A 20,556-nucleotide genomic window follows, 5' to 3' on the forward strand; every position below is an offset into this window, starting at 1 on the left:
TAAAGCAAAACTTAGGGAGGGGCAAAACAAATCAAGCAAGTGATCATGTTGTTCCCGAAAAATAAGACCAACAATTAAGCAGGACAAGACCCCTATTGGAACCCCATTGGCTTCAATTTATATCAAAAGTTATAGAAGTTATGGAAACCATGATATAATTTAGATTTTAGAAGCAGGACAAGACACCCTACCAAGTCAATGATGACCTAAGATTACAATTTTCATAATGTAATCATAAAAACAATAATACTAGTAATAATGTAATGTATTATTATTATGTGTATATAACAAACTGTTCATGTCATTAATTTCTCTGATCTTACAAGACAAGGGAGTATCAATCTCTCTCACTATATTAAACCTCTCTCTCCCTCTCACTTTCTCTCTTATTTGACTAAAGCTCCATGAATGAGTGGAGCTACACTGAGATAAAAGGATGGAGTAATAAAAGTGTATAAGAAAATGGAATTAGCAAAGTGGTGGAGGCTTATGTTATATACCTCAGATAAATGTTTGGGAGGTTCACTCTTTTTTGTAGTGATTGGATGATGATGAGAACAAAATGACTATTAATAATTAATCTGTTAAGTTTTCTTTTTATGCAATTGGAGTGTCTCTCTCTCTCAGGAAGTGGCAATGCAATAAGGTTCCCAGAAGAGCAAGGACCTTCTAGAATCCTTGCAGCCCTTGAAATTGTGAACCAAGTAGTCACCATTCTTGGCTCTTAGCACCAGCAACTGTTGGTGTTGCTCATTGTTGTTGTTGTTGTTGTTGTTTGGAAGTTTAGAAGAAGGTTTTGGTGTCTTCCAAAAGTATTCATAGGCATTGAGATTGAAAGAAGGTGGTGGTGGTGGTGATGCTGCTGATCCTGGTGATGAAGGAATCAACCTTGCAACAACACTAACATTCACATCCTCCAAATTCATGTTCATCCCTTTCTTGTTGAACTTGTCTGACCAATTTGGATTCATGTTTCTATTCACCAACCCAATTGTTTTGTTGTTGTTGCTGTTGTTGTTCATCATCAATGTTAGCCTATGAAGATTACCACCGCCACTATTAACAGTAGTAGTGGTAGTAGTAGTAATCCCACTTGACATTAATGGCGCTTTCTTCTCCATAACAACTTCACTTTCCTCCTCCTCCTCTTCTTCTTCTTCTTCTTCATCATCTTCTTCTTCTTCTTCTTCAAACTCCTCCTCTTCCTCCATACCTTCATCATCATAATTCTCCTCTTCTTCGACTTCGGGAACTTCCTGATCATTGGCGAAAGTGAGGACGAGACGACCGTCTTGACGTTGAGCGTTGAAGTTGTTGTTTGAAGGGAGTGATACAGCTTGAAGAACCAACCTTCCATTGTCACGGTGCGGCTTCATGTGCAGTGAAGAGGAAGAAGAAGAAGAATCTTCCTTGTTCTTATTACAACCACGGAAAGAAAGTGAAGGAAGTGGTGGAGGAAAACACCTTGGATGCGATAACAACTTACTCTTTGTTATTGCAGCAACATGAATGTTCTCTTCTTGTTCTTGTTGTTCTTCTTGTTCTTGTTCTTGTTCTGATTCTTTCACTACCTTCTCTGATTCCCCTGAAGGGAAAGAAGGAGAAGAAGAAGAAGAGGAGAAGAGCAAGGAATCAGAGCCAGTCTCTGATCCAAGACTCTCAGTGCAGATTTCAAGGCTCTTATCACTGAGAGAGCTCTTCGATCTCTTCACAAGAGGATGAACATAAGGTGTAATCGTCACACTCACCGGCAACGATTTCGTCATTTCAAGGCTCTGATTGTTCTTGTTGTTGCTGTTGCCGTCGCTGTCGCTCTTCATGGACATGATTGATCCCCATGTATCGAACCCTCCCCTGGATTTCTCTTGCTCCTCTTTCTTGTTCTTAAGGATCGAGCTCCAAATGGCGAGCCTCTCCCTTTCTGCTTCCTCCTCCTCTTCTTCTCCTTCGTCAGAAGAAGAAGAAGAGGAATATGAATTATTGGGAAGGTGTTGCGTGAGCTCCTCCGACGAAGCGATCTTCTTCATCTTGAAGGAATCTTGGTTATCTTTTTCCTCTTGTTGTTGTTGTTGAAGATCATGCATCCATTTCTTGGAGGACATGTCAGCAGAGAGTGTCCTCCTTAAGGAAGAAGCAGAGGAGGGTGTTAAAATGGTGACTATGCCTTGCTTCAGCTTCACCATGCTTTCATCTTCTTCTATTTTCATCAATGGTGGTAGCATGCTTTGATTTTGGATCATGTTGCTCATCATACTGTCTCTTCAATAACCCAACGGTTAAGGAAAAGAAGAACCTCACTTAGCTGCATACAAGTAATCACAATTTAGAATAAATAATAAATAATAATAAACAAATTAATTGCTGTATGTCCTAGGGAAATTCAAATTTCAAGTTACAAAGCAAATTTTGTCAGCTACATGCATGTGGGATACTATTGGTTACAAGAAAAATAAAGAAATAATATAAAAATTTGGTTATTAAATTAATTACCTGATGAGGCAACTAAAAAGCACCCAAGGGCTCTACAAAGAGACCACTTTGGAGTGCTATGAAAGTATTTTTGTGTTTTAATTTTGTTGGTGTGGGTTAAGTAAGATATGGAAGATGATGAAGAGTGTGTATAGTAGTGTATGTGTATGTGTGTGTTTTGAGAGGAATGGGTGTGGTTTGATGGCAATGGAGAAAGGGGGATGAGGGTATTTGTAGGGGGCCAAAAAGCTTCTAAGAACCATGTTCAGTGGGCCCCAACTACGCACCACGCCCAAAAATAAAAATAAATAAATAAATCAAAATAAACTCCATTAAATATTGTTCACAGTTTCAATGAATATGTGGTTTTATGGACAAAGGTTCGTTTCATGGATTCTGAAAATGATAATATGTTTATCTATTGGGAAAGTATGAGGAGCCAATGAGATATTTATACAATGTGTACAATGGAGGTTTATAGAGTATTAGAAATATAATTATTAGTGTTATATTTTCCCATCAGCTTTTGGGATGAGTGGTATCATGACATGGTATTAAAGCGCTAGATCCGAAAGGTCAAGAGTTCGATCCTTGGTGAACCCAAAAATTAACTCAATAGCCATTGTACACATTGTACAAATAGTCTATTGTCTCCCTAGCGGGATCCTTATCTATTAAGTTGGTTTCTTGTTTTACATAGTTGTTTTTTTTATAACCCTTTTGAATATGAGAGAGACTTAATATATTCTATTTATGATCCACTAATTAGAAAGGATTTGGAGTAATATAGTAAATCAGAGAAGTTTTAGTTGGATAATTTAGTTTTGAGTAAAGTATTAAAATTTATTTGTGTCTCTGATGTTTAGATCGTTCTATTTGTATTTTTAATATTTGTAAAAGTAATTCAATGTTATCCTGTCATCAATTACATATTATGAGCTTTAAACATTAGGGATACAAATAGGACGATTTAAATTTTAGGAATACAAATAGAATTTATTCCAAATGTTAGGGACAAAAACGATATTTTATTCTTTAATTTTTAACAAATTTTAATTATCAAATTAATTTTTTATTTTTTATTTTATTAGACGTATTAATCTTTCATCATATTTTGATAAAAAGTTAAATAAATCAATCTCTATTGTTATTTCATAAAAACATAATAGTTCCTAATAATTTTTAAAATTTTAACATTAATTTTACTGTATAAACTAACCATCTAATATGAAAAACTGATTTGTCTAATAAAATAAAAATTTTAAAATTGATTTGATAATTTAAATTTATGAAGAATTGAAGTGTCTAACTAAAAATTCTTAGAATATGATATAGAGTATTATTCAGGGATTTATTATTATTTTTTTATGAATTTTTAAATTTAATTTTGATTAAATATAAATATTCAATTTAAAAATTAAAATAATTTAATATTAATAAAATATAAATTTTTGGAGATAAAGTAAATTGAAATTATTTCTTTTCTATTGTTATTTCATTTCTTTTAAAGATAAATTTTAGTTTATAGCAAGTGGGAAGGATGCCATCAGTATTTAACTATTGAGGAGAGTATGGAGAAAGCAGCCTTAACTAGTTGAGAAATTTAAAAAAACAAAAATTCAACAAAAAATGATGTTTTCTAACATAATAATATCTTTGTTATTATGATGATGTTTTAATAAAATAAGAATAAAATTTATAATTTATTACTAATAAGTAAGGATAGAAATAAGATAGAATTTTTGTTAAACTTTTAGCATTTTTATGTTTTATTTTTTTTAAATAAGTTTTATGTTATTGTATTGTTTTTTATTTATAAATTAATGAGAAATAGGATAACTCTTTGGTTTTGAATCACATGACATGAAGCGCGGTCCTAGATACCACACTTGATTGTAACAATCCATTCAGCTGTATACTCTGACTAAGATACGAGTATTGTACTGACATAACTAAAGGGTATGGTCCTCCCACCTTACACACACATTTATTTTTTTTAACTCTAAATACAATATTAGTATTCTACATAACTAAAGGTACGGTCTTTGCTCCATACAATTTGTTATATATTAATTTAAATAAAATCCAATCTAATTTAAATTAATTAGTATTGTTTTAATTCATTTTCAGTTTGAATTGAATTAAAAAAATAAATTTATTTAAATTAGTTTAGATTTAAACTCTCCTAATAAACCATGCAAGAACGGGTTCTAAATTGAAGCTCGGATTAATATAATTAAATCAAACTTAATGCATGATATATGCAAGTTGACTAGAGAATGAGATGGGATTCGTCTAGCTAATTGTGTTTCAACCGAATGCATGTGTAGTCATAACTATATTATTAATTGTGAGTTAATGATGTTATATTAATGGGTGCCAGAAATCCAGAGTGAGTCATAATAGCTCATCGGTAACTACTATTTGATTTTGCGTTGATCTATCAGTTGTTCTTCAATATTTTTTAGTCTAATATTAATTGCATAATTGAAAAACAATATAGGTCACTGTACTTGAATCTTTGACCACTAAGAATAAGAAAATGTTAAAAAAGTAATATTTTAGGATAAGTATTGTTTTGTCCCTCACATTGAGGGTTAGAATCGAAATCGTCTCTCGTGTATATTTTGATTTAAAATTATCTTTAAAGTCGTATTTAAATTTAAAATCGTCCTTTATAACATTTTTGGACATAAATGCCCTTGCGTCGTTATAAGACAGTTATGACCACCGAAAATAATTATAAATATATATATGTATAGAAAATTAAAATGAATGGAAAAGTTTAATAAGTATACATTGAATTGAAAGGAAAAAAAGGTAAAGCATCGTGGAAGCCACTGATGCAGAGTAGAGATCACTGTGGAGGACCTGCTGGACGGAGAACACCATGGCTACACAAAGCTCAACCTCGTCTCGTAGGCTTCGTCACATGATAGGCTGCTATTTTGTTCCCATGGTAAGAAGCCAGTGTTGCGAATCTCAGGGACCAAGGAGAACCCAAGTCGCAGATTTTGGGGTTGTGTCTACTTCGAGGTTTGTTTTGTTACCTTTCCTCTGAATTGGGTCTGTTGGGTGATGGAATGGTGGATGATCTTGGTGGGTATGTGCAGGTGCAACAAGGCTGCAATTTCTTTCGTTGGACAGATCCAGAGACAGAGGTGGAACATTCAGAAGTTGCCAGAACAAGGAAGAAGCTTTCGATGATGAAATCAAGAACCAAAGCGGCAGATTGAAAGCTGAAGGTCCTTGCAGTGTTAGGGTTTTTTGGGTGGGTTGGGTTTCTTTGTTTGTTGTTGCAGAGTTGGTCTAAAGCAACGCAATAGTGTGTAATTCCATTGAACCTGGTATGAAATATGTGTAGGTGTATTCTGCTGTTGTTATTGTTGGTGAATTGGGTTAGGATTTATCTATTAGGGGGTTCCTGATTGTGTTATGTTGAATCTATTTCAACATGTATATATGATTGTTTTGTAAGCATGGTTGAATAATGAAATGAGATTGAAACTTTTTCTTGGCACAAACATGAGTTTTATTACTGATCAATAACATAACAGTGTCATTAAAATGGTAAATGTCTGAATACATAATAAGCATAAGCAGAATGTTTGACATTAGCAGAACCTTAAAAGAAACTTAAATCAAAATAAAGTAACCATCAAAAGGATTGGTTGGGAACAAGCCAATAATTCAGTACAAGAGTTTGACCAGAACCTTAACAAGCAAAATATAAACAACAAAAAGTAACCAACAAGTTCACATTGTTTAACCAGAACTGTAACACAAACTTAAAGCAAAATAAACCAACATCCATAGTATATAACTATGACAATTTGATGCTAAGTGTTGTCATTTTCCTAAAGCAATTCCCATTTTTTTGGAGGCAACTTTGCCATTAACTTCAATTTCCTGGGAGAAACATGAGGTCCTCCAGTAAGGCTGATAGAGAAGTGCCCAGTGATTTATACTCTAAATCAACGCTGTCACTATCACTATAGTTACCCATATCAGCTTCCAGATTAACATCATCACCACTCTCACTATTCTCTGCCCCAGAGATATCAGCAGCTGGTTCAGCATGTTTTAAATCAGCATGTTCTCCTCCATACACAACCAGCTGTTGTTCCTCATCATCCATCCTATGATCCCCCCAACATCAATGTAGCTAGAAGCAGGAAACACGTCTTCTTCCTCAACCTAGCTTGTGCACTACATACAACTCAATATAATCTCTTAACTCAGCTATTTTGCACATAGCAATGAAATCTGCATCAGATTTAAACAACTTCAAATTTTTTTTCCAATTCTTCGTGTGTAGGATCCTTGAACCACAACGAAGGGATATTCTCCTGCACATAACCAAACTGCCTAAACTCTGCATAGGCTTTAAATATGGACCACCGATCACCATCAATCTCTTCTATCACTGTTGTTTCTCCCCCCACATACTGTAACGGCCCATTCCGATAGGTAAACAACCCTCCATGGTAGACTTTCAGTTTAAAGTACACCATTGTCTTCTCCAACAACCTATAGTGCCATATCACAGAAATAGAAGAAAAAATTAAAAAATAAACCGCACAGTGATGTTTATCCCTAATCTCAGTAAACAGCGAAACATACCTGAATGCATGTGCACGACCCTGCCTTCCAGTAAAACAGACTCGGCTTTGATCTTCAGTCTAAGAAAACCTTCTGTCATTTTAGATTCTTACTTAGGGCACGGTGCAACTATATTGGTGAAGTGAAATGTTCTGATTAGTTTTGGTGTTTACGTTGAGGGTTTGGAAGCATATGAAGGGGTGAAGTGTTTCGCGCGTAACACTTCAAGGTCAGAAGGGTACTATCGTCATTTAGAAAAAAGTTTACACTGTAAAGGACGATTTTAAATTTAAATATGACTTTAAGAATGATTTTAAATCAAAATATACACGAGGGACGATTTCGATTCTGACCCTCAACGTGATGGACCAAAACAATACTTATCCCTAATATTTTTAATAAAAAAGTTGACTACTATTAATTTAAGAGAAAGTATGAGGAGCCAATAGAATATTTATACAATGTGTACAATTGAGGTTTATGGAGTATTAGAGATATAACTATTAGTGTTACCTTTTTCCATCAGTTGAAGCTTTTGAGATGAGTGGTATCATAACATAGTATTAGAACGCTAGATCCGAGTTCGATCCTTGGTGAACCCCAAAATTAGTTTAAACTTTTGGGAAGATATTTATTATAATTATAGTACTCGGATGGTTATTTTAGATAGTATGAATGATATTCATTTTATAACTCAATAACACATTGTACAAATAGTCCATTGTCTCTCTAGCGGGACTCTTAAAATCCCTAATATTTTTGCTAGCTACAAATTTACCACCACAACTACTGGCTACTAATTTTTAATTTTATTGTAGATTTATAATTTTAATCTTTTAATTTTGGTTGTAGACCTTCTAATAAGTTTTAGAGTTCACCTTTTTATTTATTAAATATGATGAATAATAATATATAAAAATTAATTAAAATGATAAATATCTTAGTTTTTAATTAAAAATATTGGTTTTATATATATATATATATATATATATATATATATATATATTTATTGTGGTAACTATAAAATTTTGAGAATATTTAAATAGTATTACTAAAATTAAGGTCCACTTTTTTAGTTTTTAGAAACACTTTTTAACTTTAAAAAAATAAAAATTATTGTTAAATAATAAAAAATATAATTTTAATTTTAATAATATTTTTTAAATATTTTTAAAATTGTGTAATCATTGTAACTTCATAATAATATTTTTAAAAAAATAAAATTATACGATAAATATTTTTTTTATCAACTATAAGATATATATCCAAGTAAGAATGTGAAAAATAATGCTAATCTAACGTAACATGTAGAGCCAGGCTAATTAGCTTTTAAATAAAATTGTGGTGATTGCATGTCCCTACTGCGTGCACACGCCCCATTGATATGAACATTATATTGATTCAATTTATAAGTCACTTTCATGTAGCTGTCCACTACTAATTAATAACTTACTGAAAATGTAAAAGTTTTAAAGCGTGCATAGCTAATAATCTGTTGGTTTAGTGACATAAACTCCCTTTTAATTTGAATTAGTAAGAGGACCAAAAAGTTGGTCTACTATACAAAAAAGTAAGAATAAGTCATCATTCTCCTCCATACCTCCCCTCCCCATCCCTAAAGAAAAGAGATCCTTTTTCAAATTATATATATCATAACAAAGTAATGGTCAAATGCAGGTGAGCAGTAATATAAAGAAATTATTAAAGCAAATGTAAAGTATAAGCCAACGATAGTAGCATTAACAGGCGTTAATATTAAAAAGGTAAAAATCATAAATTGAAATACTTAATTACAAAAAAACCTTTTTTTAAAAAAAAACTTTTAAGACTTTAATTAAGTCATAAATTCTAAACAAATTATCTATAAATTTTAAATATCATTTGTAAAATCAACTAATACCACTATTTGTGGTTTTTTTTAATATATATTCCACATATTTTTTAATAAAAAAATAATCTTTAAAGTAATGAAGTTTATTTAACAACAAAATAATCACTTTTTACAGTAGATATAATAGTCAAATTTTCTTGCAAGTGAATAATAAAACTTTTTATAATAAATATTAAAAATCAATCGTCACTTATATTTTTGTATTTTTATTTGTATTTTAGCTATAAATACGAATCACTTTCAATTATGTAGTTTATACCATTTGATTATAAATGTAATCTAATTTGATATGTTTCATGAAATTTATTATAAACATAAACTCATTTTATATTAATCCCATATATACATATGATTAATTAGCTAGTAACATATTTTCAATGACTATGTAATATAATTATTCTTTTGAAAGTACAAGTATTTCAATCTTTTTCGATCTACTAAATAGGAAAATTTTTGCCTATTCTTTTACCATGCATGAGTGTTGAAGCACAAATTTAAAGAGAAAATTTTAATCAATATTATAAGAGTCCAATATTTATGGACCACAAACAATAAAAAAATATATAAAAATAATGAACTCTTTTTTTGGACATTACAATAATGAAATCATATGAATTCCTTTATACATAATTAAACATGATATGTCTTATGTCTACCAACAAAATTTGGGGACCAAATAACAAGAAGGGACTCTTATACTCAAGAAGATTGTGAACTTGGCGAGGCTATGGCCCCTTTTTAATGTACTTATTTGATTTTAAAATAATTTTTTATATATTAAAAATTAATATATTTAAATAATAAAAATACTAAAATAACAATTATTTTGAAACAAAAGAAGTATCTATCTCTGCTCATGTCAAATGGACTTGGAAAATAATAATAAGAGTTGTAGTTTCATTTGTTCTTTTTCCTTAAATAAATTTCGGTAAATTTTATCTATAGAAAAATCAATAGTATTAAGAGAGTCTTACTTTCTGCAAAATTTCAAAAATTTAAATAGAATTGTCTATAATAAATTAATGCATGCGATTTTACTTAGAAAACACAAAATATAAGTGTATTAGAATTTCTCTTACTACTATAATCTTTCCTATCAGCGGTGTATCAAAATTTTATGGCTTAGCGATAGATGTTCATGTTAGCAATAAAATTAGCAATAGATATTATCTATCAATAAAAGTGATGTCGCTAATAATTATTGACAAATTTTTTAACGGCCACTAGTTTATGACAAAATTTAGCGATAGATATTTGTTCGGTTGTCGGGTTCCGGACAGATCGGGTATACGGGTGAAGGGGTGAGGACGCCTTAGTTTGGGTCGCGCTGGTTGCGGGTTTGCCGAGTAGACGAGCACTTGTCCTGGAGAGAGGATGAGGGGGGTGCCACCTGCAAAGACACTCCGACGCTCTAGTCAGCTAGTATGCAGGTGGGAGAAAAGGATACGGAAAGGTGACATACCTCGGGGGAAGAGCCAATCTTCCCTTTATATACATGTCAGTAGTGGGCCCCTCATGGGGACAGGCCCATATTCTCAAGGACGTTGTCCTGCAGCCGCGTGTGAGCCGTACAGGACGCGTGTCCGGGTCGGTTAGAGGGCGCGTAACCGGGCCGGGTGGAGCTTGGGCCGGGTCGACCCGAGCGAATCTTGGGCCAGGCCGTAACAGTGCCCCCACGCGCCAATGGTAGTCGTGGGAGCTACCAATGGCGTGTCGTCTCGCATCTCACTTGTGCTCGCTTGGTCGGCCGCTCGTGTGAAGGATATGCCCCCGACGCGCGTGTCCTTTGGTTGCACAAGCAACCGTTTCATCGCATCGTTCCCAGTGCCGAGCATTAAATGCTCATAATGGGGTGGAAAACCCTTGCTGAAAAGACCATTCTGCCCCCAAACGTTTCGCGCTTCCTGGGGAGGTAGTTTTTTAAACAGGCCAGTTTTGGCACTATTTTCTTTCTTTCATATCTTCCTCTTTCTGCCTTCCTCTTGCTGCCAAACCTCAACATCTCTTTGTAGTGTCCCTGCGCGTCTCTCCCTTCGCATCTTCCATTACCAACTGCTCCGTCTCTCTTCCGCTAATTCAGGTAATTTTCAAACTATTCTCCCTTTTATACATTGCTCTTGCATGTTTGCTGTTTGTTTTTCGTTGTTGTTGCGTAGCCTTTTAATGGCGGTTAGATATGTCAGGGGGGAAAGTACCATTCCAGGGTAGGTTTTTCTTGGTCTTTTCGTGTTTTAATCCTGTTTGGGCCTTAGTCGGGAAGTCGTGGGGGTAGTGTTTGTATTCGGCCTGAGCAACCGATCTCTTAGACTGACTGGATAGTCCCCCCATATAGGTATGGCTTGCACGGTTTCCCGGGCTTCCCCTAATCCCGCGGCGTACGATCCCTATGCTTGGGTCGTTTCCGACGTAAAGGATTCGCCTAACCAAATGGGCGAGGAGGAGCTCACCGAGTTCCGACAAGCCGAATACTTGTGTGGAGGGACTGACGAGGAAGCTAATTATGACGTTTTTGTCCCGGCCCCTCACGAACGATTATATGAGCTCAACTTCCAACCCCGCCAAGTCGCCGACTGGATTTGGTTCTACAAGTCCATGTTCACCCAAGTCGGGGTTCGTATTCCGTTTTCAGCCTTTCAAATGGCGCTCTTAGGTCGGATTTCCGTGGCGCCGTCGCAGTTGCATCCGAACAGTTGGGCCTCGATCCGCTGCTTCGAGATGGTTTGTGAGTACCTCGAGCTGCCAGTGTCCGTAGATGTTTTTCTCTTCTTCTTCAACCTTACGAACCCTTCGAAGGAGGGGAAACAAAAAATGGGGTTCATGTCCTTCCGGTCTGCCCAGGGTCGGAGGATCTTCGGTCTGTTTGAAGATTCCTACCATGGGTTTAAGGACAAATATTTCAAGGTCCGCCCTGTCAAAGGTCGTCACCCCTTTTGGTTGTCATTGGAAGGGGTACGGCTTATCCCGACCTATTGGAGTTTCGGGGCGGGGTCCAATACCTTTCTCAAGGTAACCCGTAATAACATGTCGGCGGTGGATAGGAAGATCGCCGATGTGTTGCTGGCGGTTTTCGGGAGGAATCACGTGAATCCTCACCTTCTCATGGGTGATCGGGAGGCCGGTCGTAATTATATTTGTGAGAACCTCCGCTCGTCTTGTCTTATATATTTCCTTGCTTTTATTAATAGTTTGTTGTGACTAACCGGCTTCACGTCCTCTCTCCCTCTCTTTTTTACAGTGGAAATGTCTGCCGAGGTAACGGGTCTCCCTGACTTGTTCCAAACCTTCCTAGGTGGAAGTGACGACGAGGAGGGTAACGAGAAACCCGCCGCTGGGGAGCCTGCTACCCCTCCGGAGGACAAGGCTGCTCCCGAGCAGACAGCATCTGTTCCCGAGGCCGGTACCTCGGCTCAAGGCGCCACGACCGAAGGTGACCAGGCGGTTCATGCCTCTCCATTTCGCGAGGTCATTGGCACTGGGGGTTCCACGCCCAATCTGGATGCTGATGAAGAGGTGGAAGAGGTTCCCAACTTGAAGAGGAAAAGGAAGGCGTCGTCCAGCCCTGAGGGGGCCCTTACTGTCATGGAAAGGAATTTTGACGCCGGGAACTTCATAGACTCCCAGCTGATTCCCGGCACTGAAGAGTATTTCCATGAGTCATCCCTTGCCGGGCAGGCGAGATGGATGTATCGCACCCTCCTGCGCGGCGCAGTGATAGCTCGGAAGGCCGAGTTCGAACTGTCCGGAATGGAGTCTCTACGCAGGAGGTTGGATTCTGCCGGGAAGGCTAACAACGGGCTAAAAAGTGAAGTTGAGACCCTTCGGGAGCAATTAACCCAATCTGCGGAAAAACTGGATGCCGCCGAGAAGAAGGCCACCGCTGCCGAGCAAAAGGCTACTGCTGCCGAACAGAAGGCCACCACTGCTGAAAAAAAAACAGGAAGAGTCGGACGCGACGGTTGCACGTTTGGTCGAGCGCGAAATGGCTTTGGAGAGTCAGGTCGGCGCGGCGCAGAAGCGTGTGGCCGAAGTCGAGAAAGAGAAGCAGGCCGTGGAGGCTGAACTGGCAACATGGAAGGCGAAGTATAAAGACGTCGTCAAACAGGGCAAGGGTGCGATTTTGGCTACCGAGGAAGCCCTCAAAGCTGAAGTTAAAATTGTGGCCCCTGAGTTCGACACGTCGACAATCAGCGTTTTTAAGGTCATTAAGGACGGCAAGATCGTTGACGTCCCCAAGAAATGAACTTCATGATGAATATTTGTAATGTGGCCGTTTTATTTTGGCTTGTGAACAATTTGACTTCTTAATCGTTTGTCCGTTTTAATGTAATTAGCATTTTCTTAATCGTCTGGTCGTGCTACCATCTCTATTAACCGTTATTGGTTTATAGTCGTCGCTTATATTAGTAGGTCGTGGCCTTTTGCGTGGCCGTTTTCAACCACGATGGTTGACGGGCTCCCGGGGTGATCAATCCCGGGGCCGCGCATTGTTGTCGGGTTGTGATGGGGTGATTCGTCTGGAAAAAGGAAAGGGAACAATACACGAGAGAAAATTTGCACAAGTATATCTTATTCGGTAATCGCATAAAGGACTCATAGGTTACTATGAAAAGTTCAAAATTTAAATTTGCAAACTAACTACTTAGCTAGATTGGTCGGTTTGTCGAGTCATCCTCTAGGAGTAGAATCTTCTTAGGTTGTCCGCGTTCCATGTTCTCGGGACTTCTTTGCCGTCAAGCCTTTCTAACTTGAAAGCTCCTTTTCCCATCGCTTTTTTGACTCTGTAGGGACCTTCCCAGTTCGCTGCTAGCTTGCCTTCTCCGGGGGTCGGTAGGCCGATATCGTTTTGCCTCAGGACGAGGTCGTTCGGCTCGAATTCTCTCTTGAGCACTTTGGTGTTGTAGCGCAGAGCCATTCTTTGTTTTAGCGCTGTTTCTGTCAAATGGGCCATTTCCCTGACTTCATCTATCAGGTCCTTTTCTACGGTTTCCTCCACTCCTTTCAAGAGTAACCGTGGGCTCGGTTCACCGATCTCTACGGGTATTACTGCGTCCACCCCGTACGTTAGCCGGAAAGGAGTTTCCTTAGTGGAGGATTGTTCAGTTGTTCGGTAGGACCAGAGAACCGCTGTTAGTTCGTCGGCCCAAGCACCCTTTTTGTTGTCCAACCTCTTTTTTAGCCCTGAAAGGATAACCCTGTTGGCGGACTCCACTTGTCCGTTCGTCTGAGGGTGTTCTACCGAAGAGAACCTTTGCCTTATACCCAGGCCATTGAGAAATTCCGTGAACTTTTTGTCAGTAAATTGCGTGCCGTTGTCCGAGATGACGACTTCCGGTATCCCAAATCGCGTTATCACCTGCCTCCACATGAATTTCCTGCAATTGGACGAGGATATGCTAGCTAGTGGTTCGGCTTCTATCAATTTGGTGTAGTAGTCAATTGCAACTATGAGGTATTTGACTTGACCAGGACCGACTGGGAAGGGCCCTAAGAGGTCGACTCCCCATTGAGAGAATGGCCGGGAGGTCGTTAGCATGCTTAACTCGGAGGCCGGCGCCCTGGCAAAGTTGGCGTTCTGTTGGCACTTCGCGCATTTTTTGACAAACTCTTTGGACTCCGCCATCATCGACGGCCAATAGTATCCGGCTCGGATTAGTTTCCTCGCTAGGGCCTTGCCTCCGATGTGGTGCCCACAGCAGCCCTCATGGACTTCCCTGAGGACGTAGTCCATCTGGTCGGGGTGTAGGCACTTCAGTAGGGGTTGGTTGAGCCTTTTCCTGAACAACTGTCCTTGGATGACGGCGTATTTGGCCGCTTCCCTTCTCAATTTCGCCGCGTCCTTTTCATCACCAGGGAGTTTGCCGTGTTCTAGGAAGTCGGTAATGGGGTCTAGCCATGAAGAACCTAGGCTTGTCATGTGCAGTGTGATTGCTGGTTCTCTCGTCATGCCTTGGATGAGAGACCGGTTCCCTTCTCCCGGCTTTGTGCTGGCTAACTTTGATAGGAGGTCTGCCCGTGTGTTCCTTTCTCTAGGTACGTGGTGGATCGTGACCTCTTCGAACTTTTGGCTCAAGCTTTTAACCTTATCCAGGTACTTCTGTAGCAAAGGGTCCTTGGCCTGGTAGCTACCGTTTACTTGGGAGGTGACAACTTGGGAATCGCTGCATATTTCTAGTCTTCTTGCGCCGACTTCTGCTGCTAGGGTTAGGCCGCCTATAAGGGCTTCATATTCTGCCTGGTTGTTCAAGATGGGAAACTCGAATCTGACCGACTGTTCGTATACAACCCCAATCGGGCTTTCCAGGATGATCCCGGCACCTCCGAAGGTCTGGTTGGAGGCTCCGTCCACATGGAGCTTCCACCGTGTACTCATTTCTTCACTTGGATCCCCCGTTACTTCTACTAGAAAATCCGCCATCGCCTGTGCCTTGATGGCTTGCCGGGGTTCGTATCGTATGTCATACTGGGAGAGTTTGATAGACCAAGTCATCATTCTACCCGCCAGATTGGGTTTTTGGAGTACTTGCCGGATCCCTTGGTTCGTTCTGACGACAACTTGGTGACTCTGGAAGTACTGCTTTAACCTTCGTGAGGAAGTTAGGAGTGCTAGGGCTAGCTTTTCCAACTTGCTATACCTTATTTCTGCCCCTTGCAAGGCCCTGCTTATGAAATAGACTGGCTGTTGAGCTTTTCCGTCCTCCCGTACCAGAACTGCGGCCAGGGCTTCACTCGTTATGGCGAGGTATAGGTATAGTGGTTCTCCGTCCTTTGGCTTCCCGAGGACGGGTGGTGCCGCCAGGATTTCCTTGAAGTGCCGAAAGGCCTCTTCACACACGGGCGTCCACTCAAACGCCATCCCTTTCTTCATAAGGTTAAAGAATGGCAGGGCTTTTGTTGCCGAAGCTCCGAGAAATCGGGATAATGAGGTCAACCGCCCCGCCAACCTTTGGACGTCCTTGATGCAACCCGGGCTCTTCATCTGGAGTATTGCCTGGCATTTCTCCGGGTTAGCTTCTACCCCTCTCTGAGTTATCATGAATCCCAGGAACTTGCCGGCTTCCATGGCGAAGGCGCACTTGAGGGGATTCAGCCTCATACCGTGTTGACGGAGGGACGCGAATACACTTGCCAGGTCGTCCAAGAGGTCGTCAGGTTGTGTCGTTTTTGCCAGGATGTCGTCCACGTAGACTTCAACTGTTTTCCCTATGAGGTCGTGGAATATCCTGTTCATCAGCCTTTGATATGTCGCCCCCGCATTTTTCAGGCCGAATGGCATTACCTTGTAGCAGAAAGTTCCTCCTGGCGTTATGAACGCCGTCTTGTCTTCGTCAGGACGGTGCATCGGTATCTGATTATAACCGGAGTAGGCGTCCATGAAACTTAGATACCGATATCCTGCTGCGGCATCGACGAGTGCATCTATGTTAGGGAGGGGGAAGCAATCTTTGGGGCATGCTTTGTTGAGGTCAGAATAGTCCACGCACATTCTCCACTTGCCGTTGTGTTTTCTCACCAATACCACATTTGAGAGCCATGTCAAGTAGTCCACTTCTCGTATGAAGCCTGCTTCTAGGAGGCTGGCCGTCTGCCTGGCCACCTCCTCTGCTCTCTCCGTCGACATCTTTCTCCTTCGTTGGGCCACCGGGCGTGCTTCCGCCTTGACGGCTAGATGGTGTGAGATGATTTTTGGGTCTATGCCCGGCATGTCGGCTGGAGTCCAGGCGAACAAGTCACTGTTGGCTCTTATCATTTCGATCAAAGGCTCCTTCAACTCATGTGGGAGGTTCTTGTTAACAAATGTGAACTTTTCCACTCTGTCACCAATTCTAAACTTCTCCAGATCCCCTTCTGGTTCTGGCCTCGGCTTGTCGTCCACTCTGGCATCAAGGTCGGCCAGGAACACACCGGATGCTTCCTTGGACTTCTTTCTAAGGGAGAGGCTGGCGTTGTCACAAGCGACCGCCGTCTCGAGGTCTCCCCTTATGGTCCCTATGGATCCGTCATCGGTAACGAACTTCATGACTAGCAGCTTTGTGTTGATTATGGCTTCGAAATCGTTGATTGTTTTTCTTTCCAAGATGATGTTGTAGGCAGTGGAATCTCGGAGGATTACGAATTCGGCCATCGCCGATCTTCGGCCTTGGGCTCGCCCCACCGAGATTGGTAGGGATATTACTCCGTCCGGTTTGATGAAGTGGTCGCCCAACCCGATAACCCCGTGCTGGTGAGTCGTCAAGTCGGCATCTTTTAGTCCTAGTGCGTCGAACACGTTACGGAACATGATATTTGAATCAGCTCCTGTGTCGACGAGGATCCGTTTGACGAGGCCGGTTCCCACTCTGGCCGTAATGACCATGGGGGGATTTTCCGGGGCGTCGTTGAACCATTGGTCTTCCGGGCCGAAAGAAATGGAGGGAGGCTTCTTAGAGCTTTGCACCGGCGGGGATGAGATCGTTAAAACCTTAACGTCTCTCCTCTGTGCCGACCGGGATCTTGGTGCGGCATTTTTGGCCGTTACCACGTTTATCACAGTGAGGCCGTGGTCTCTGTCTTCGGGTTCTTGTTGCCGTTTGGCCGAACGGGTTTTGCCTTCTTCGTCTTGATCGCGATAACGTCTTCTCGGCTCCCTGATGAGGTGGGAGAACGCGGCTAGCTTTCCTTCCCTTATCGCTTGTTCTAGTGCATCCTTCATGTCAAAACAGTCCTGTGTTTGATGGCCATAACCCTTATGATAATCACAATAGAGATTCTTATTTCCTCCCGTACGGTCCTTAAGTGGTCGGGGTTTCGGTAGGATTCCCTTCTCCGCTATTTGTTGATAGACTTCCACGATGGGGAGAGTGAGTGGAGTGTAGTTAGTGAATTTCCCGACCCGAGGGAACGGTCGAGGTGCCCTGTTTGGTGCCTCCTCCCTGGCTTTTTCTTTCGCTCTCTCTCCGTCGCCTGGTTGCCGGGCTTGGCTGTAACCGGACTGCCGCTTATTGGCAGCCACGACTCGGCTGACTTCCTCGTCGTTTATATACTCCTTGGCTACCGTTTGGATCTCATGCATCGTCCAAACCGGTTTCGTGGTAAGGTGTTTTCGGAAGTTCTCGTTGAGGAGGCCGTTTGTTAGGCAAAGACTGGCCACCGAGTCGGTTAAGCCATCGATTTCCAAGCATTCGTCGTTGAACCGATCTAAGTACCTCCTCGTCGGTTCTCCTTGTCTCTGGGTTACCCCTAGAAGGTTGATAGGGTGCTTGGCCTTCGCGATCCGCGTTGTAAATTGGGCCAGGAATGCACGGCTAATGTCCGAGAAACTGTATATGGAACCTTGTGGGAGGCCGTTAAACCATCTGATCGCTGGCCCTGCTAGGGTTACCGGGAAGGCGCGGCATCTTACTTCGTCCCCAACTCCCTCCAGATTCATCCTGGCCTCAAAGGCCGTGAGGTGTTCTAGAGGGTCTTGAGTTCCGTCGTACCTCATGTCCGTTGGTTTGTCGAAGTGTTTCGGCAACCGGACCTCGAGGATAGATCGGTGGAACGGGGTGACGCCCATTATCACGGGTTGTCGTGTTCTCTCGGATCTTCCTTCCCCGTCATCGTGACCTCTTGCCGCTCGACGGGTTGGTCTGCCGCGGGAGTAGATGATCGTGTCATTTCGTCTTCTCATTATGGGTGACTCCTCCCGCGTGCTCTCCGCTTCCGTCCGGGATGCGGATGTACGCCGCGGGCGGCTTCGGCGAGAGTCTTCCTCTTCGCTCCCGGGAGATGGGGTATAGCTGGGATCGGTAGACCGTCCATCCCGCTCCCGGTCGGCCAGCTGTTGTTCTAGGTTCTGGACTCTGTGGCGTAGCTCCTGCATTATTATGGCGCTATCGCCGCCCGTTCCCCCGAATGGTCGTGTTCTCGTGTGTTGTTGGGGGGATCTCCGCCCCCCCCCCTTTGCGAGGCGACGGAGGCTGCCCCCTCCGCTCCGGCTGCTCGAGCTCGGTCGCCGAGACCCAGCGCGACTTCCATTTAGGCAGGGGTTCCCACAGACGGCGCCAATGTTCGGTTGTCGGGTTCCGGACAGATCGGGTGTACGGGTGAAGGGGTGAGGACGCCTTAGCTTGGGTCGCGCTGGTTGCGGGTTTGCCGAGTAGACGAGCACTTGTCCTGGAGAGAGGATGAGGGGGGTGCCACCTGCAAAGACACTCCGACGCTCTAGTCAGCTAGTATGCAGGTGGGAGAAAAGGATACGGAAAGGTGACTTACCTCGGGGGAAGAGCCAATCTTCCCTTTATATACATGTCAGTAGTGGGCCCCTCATGGAGACAGGCCCATATTCTCAAGGACGTTGTCCTGCAGCCGCGTGTGAGCCGTACAGGACGCGTGTCCGGGTCGGTTGGAGGGCGCGTAACCGGGCCGGGTGGAGCTTGGGCCGGGTCGACCCGAGCGAATCTTGGGCCAGGCCGTAACAATATTTTAAAATATCCTTCGATAATTTTGGCCAAAATATGTTTTTGACAATTAGTGATAGATTTTTTCGGTCGCTATTGCGATCCCATGAGAAAAAAATTGTTTGCGACGGAAATATATCTGTTGCTAGTTGTAAAAAAATCCAATTATTTTCTTAATTTTTTCTTGCAATTTTGAGCCTAATTGTATGTTAAAATCAATATTTAAAATCTAGTTACACACATTATGATTTTCTTGTAAATTAAGGTGATGCTACTGCTTAGAAATTAACATTTAGTAGGTAATTAGATACCATGGGTAGAAACACATGATTGTCAAACCACTGATACAAAACCAAGAAACAAGCAATGACACAGAGTAAAAACATGAATCGAATTACTATATATAGCCATTGTATGAGATCAGATGGTAGTGTATGTTTTGAGTCATGCATGATTCTATTACAAAATAGATGGATAAGCATCCTCATATCTCATCAACTTTATTACTCCCATGAAAATGATCAATATAGCATGGATTATAGATACATGACATAAACAATGATATTCATAAAAAATATATATTTATTTTGGAAAAGTATAGGTAGACAATAAAAATATTAAATAATGTGAATAATAGATATATGGGATGTTCAATTTACTATGTGCGCGGATGGTTATCCTAATATTAAGATTTAGGTGAGTAATTTAGGGGGTGTAGTGTGTTTTTATTTTATTGGGTCAATTTTAGAATCTATTGTTCACATTGTTCACAAAAAACATTGTCTACCTAGCAAAATTTTTTATTTTTAAACATGGATGAAGAAATCAAAAAATTAATGACATTAGATTTTTTTAATTTTTTTTAACTATTTGGTATAAAATATAATTTCTTATCATTTAATATTTTTTCTGGTATGTTTTCTCTTGATCCTATTTAAATAATATAAAATAAAAAATTATGTTTTACTAAATAATTAAAAAAATTGAGAAGATTTATTTTCTAAAATTAATTCTCTCACCAAGTGGCACCAAAGGAGCAAGTAAGACAGGTGTCATCATAAATATCATCTAATCTCAAAGTACATTGGGAATTCAACTATTTATTTAACTTACCTTAGTTAGGTTTTATTTAATTAAATAGTTTATACTTTATATTGACATGAAAAAGTAAAAAAA

General features: G+C 40.6%; 2 protein-coding genes and 1 non-coding gene across 3 annotated transcripts; all 3 read right to left on the bottom strand.

The window, feature by feature from the left end:
• Nucleotides 1–250: 250 nt before the first annotated feature.
• LOC130969041 (protein FAF-like, chloroplastic) lies at nucleotides 251–2,686 on the bottom strand. Its single transcript, XM_057894599.1, has 2 exons — nucleotides 2,491–2,686; nucleotides 251–2,302 (listed from the first exon to the last, which is right to left on the bottom strand). Exon 2 carries the CDS (start codon nucleotides 2,250–2,252, stop codon nucleotides 624–626), a length of 1,629 nt encoding a protein of 542 aa, XP_057750582.1. The 5' UTR covers nucleotides 2,253–2,302; nucleotides 2,491–2,686; the 3' UTR covers nucleotides 251–623.
• A 13,653-nt stretch (nucleotides 2,687–16,339) lies between these two features.
• Nucleotides 16,340–18,803, bottom strand: LOC130965539 (uncharacterized). Its single transcript, XM_057890298.1, has 2 exons — nucleotides 16,473–18,803; nucleotides 16,340–16,378 (listed from the first exon to the last, which is right to left on the bottom strand). The coding sequence occupies exons 1-2, from the start codon at nucleotides 18,801–18,803 to the stop codon at nucleotides 16,340–16,342; spliced, it is 2,370 nt and encodes a 789-aa protein (XP_057746281.1).
• Nucleotides 18,804–19,794: 991 nt separating this feature from the next.
• On the bottom strand, nucleotides 19,795–19,875 carry LOC130972345 (small nucleolar RNA Z195/SNORD33/SNORD32 family). The gene has a single exon (XR_009083529.1). It is a non-coding gene; the product is annotated as a small nucleolar RNA Z195/SNORD33/SNORD32 family (small nucleolar RNA).
• Nucleotides 19,876–20,556: the final 681 nt, after the last annotated feature.

Source organism: Arachis stenosperma, chromosome 3 (genome assembly GCF_014773155.1).
Source record: "Arachis stenosperma cultivar V10309 chromosome 3, arast.V10309.gnm1.PFL2, whole genome shotgun sequence".
Lineage (NCBI taxonomy): Eukaryota > Viridiplantae > Streptophyta > Magnoliopsida > Fabales > Fabaceae > Arachis > Arachis stenosperma.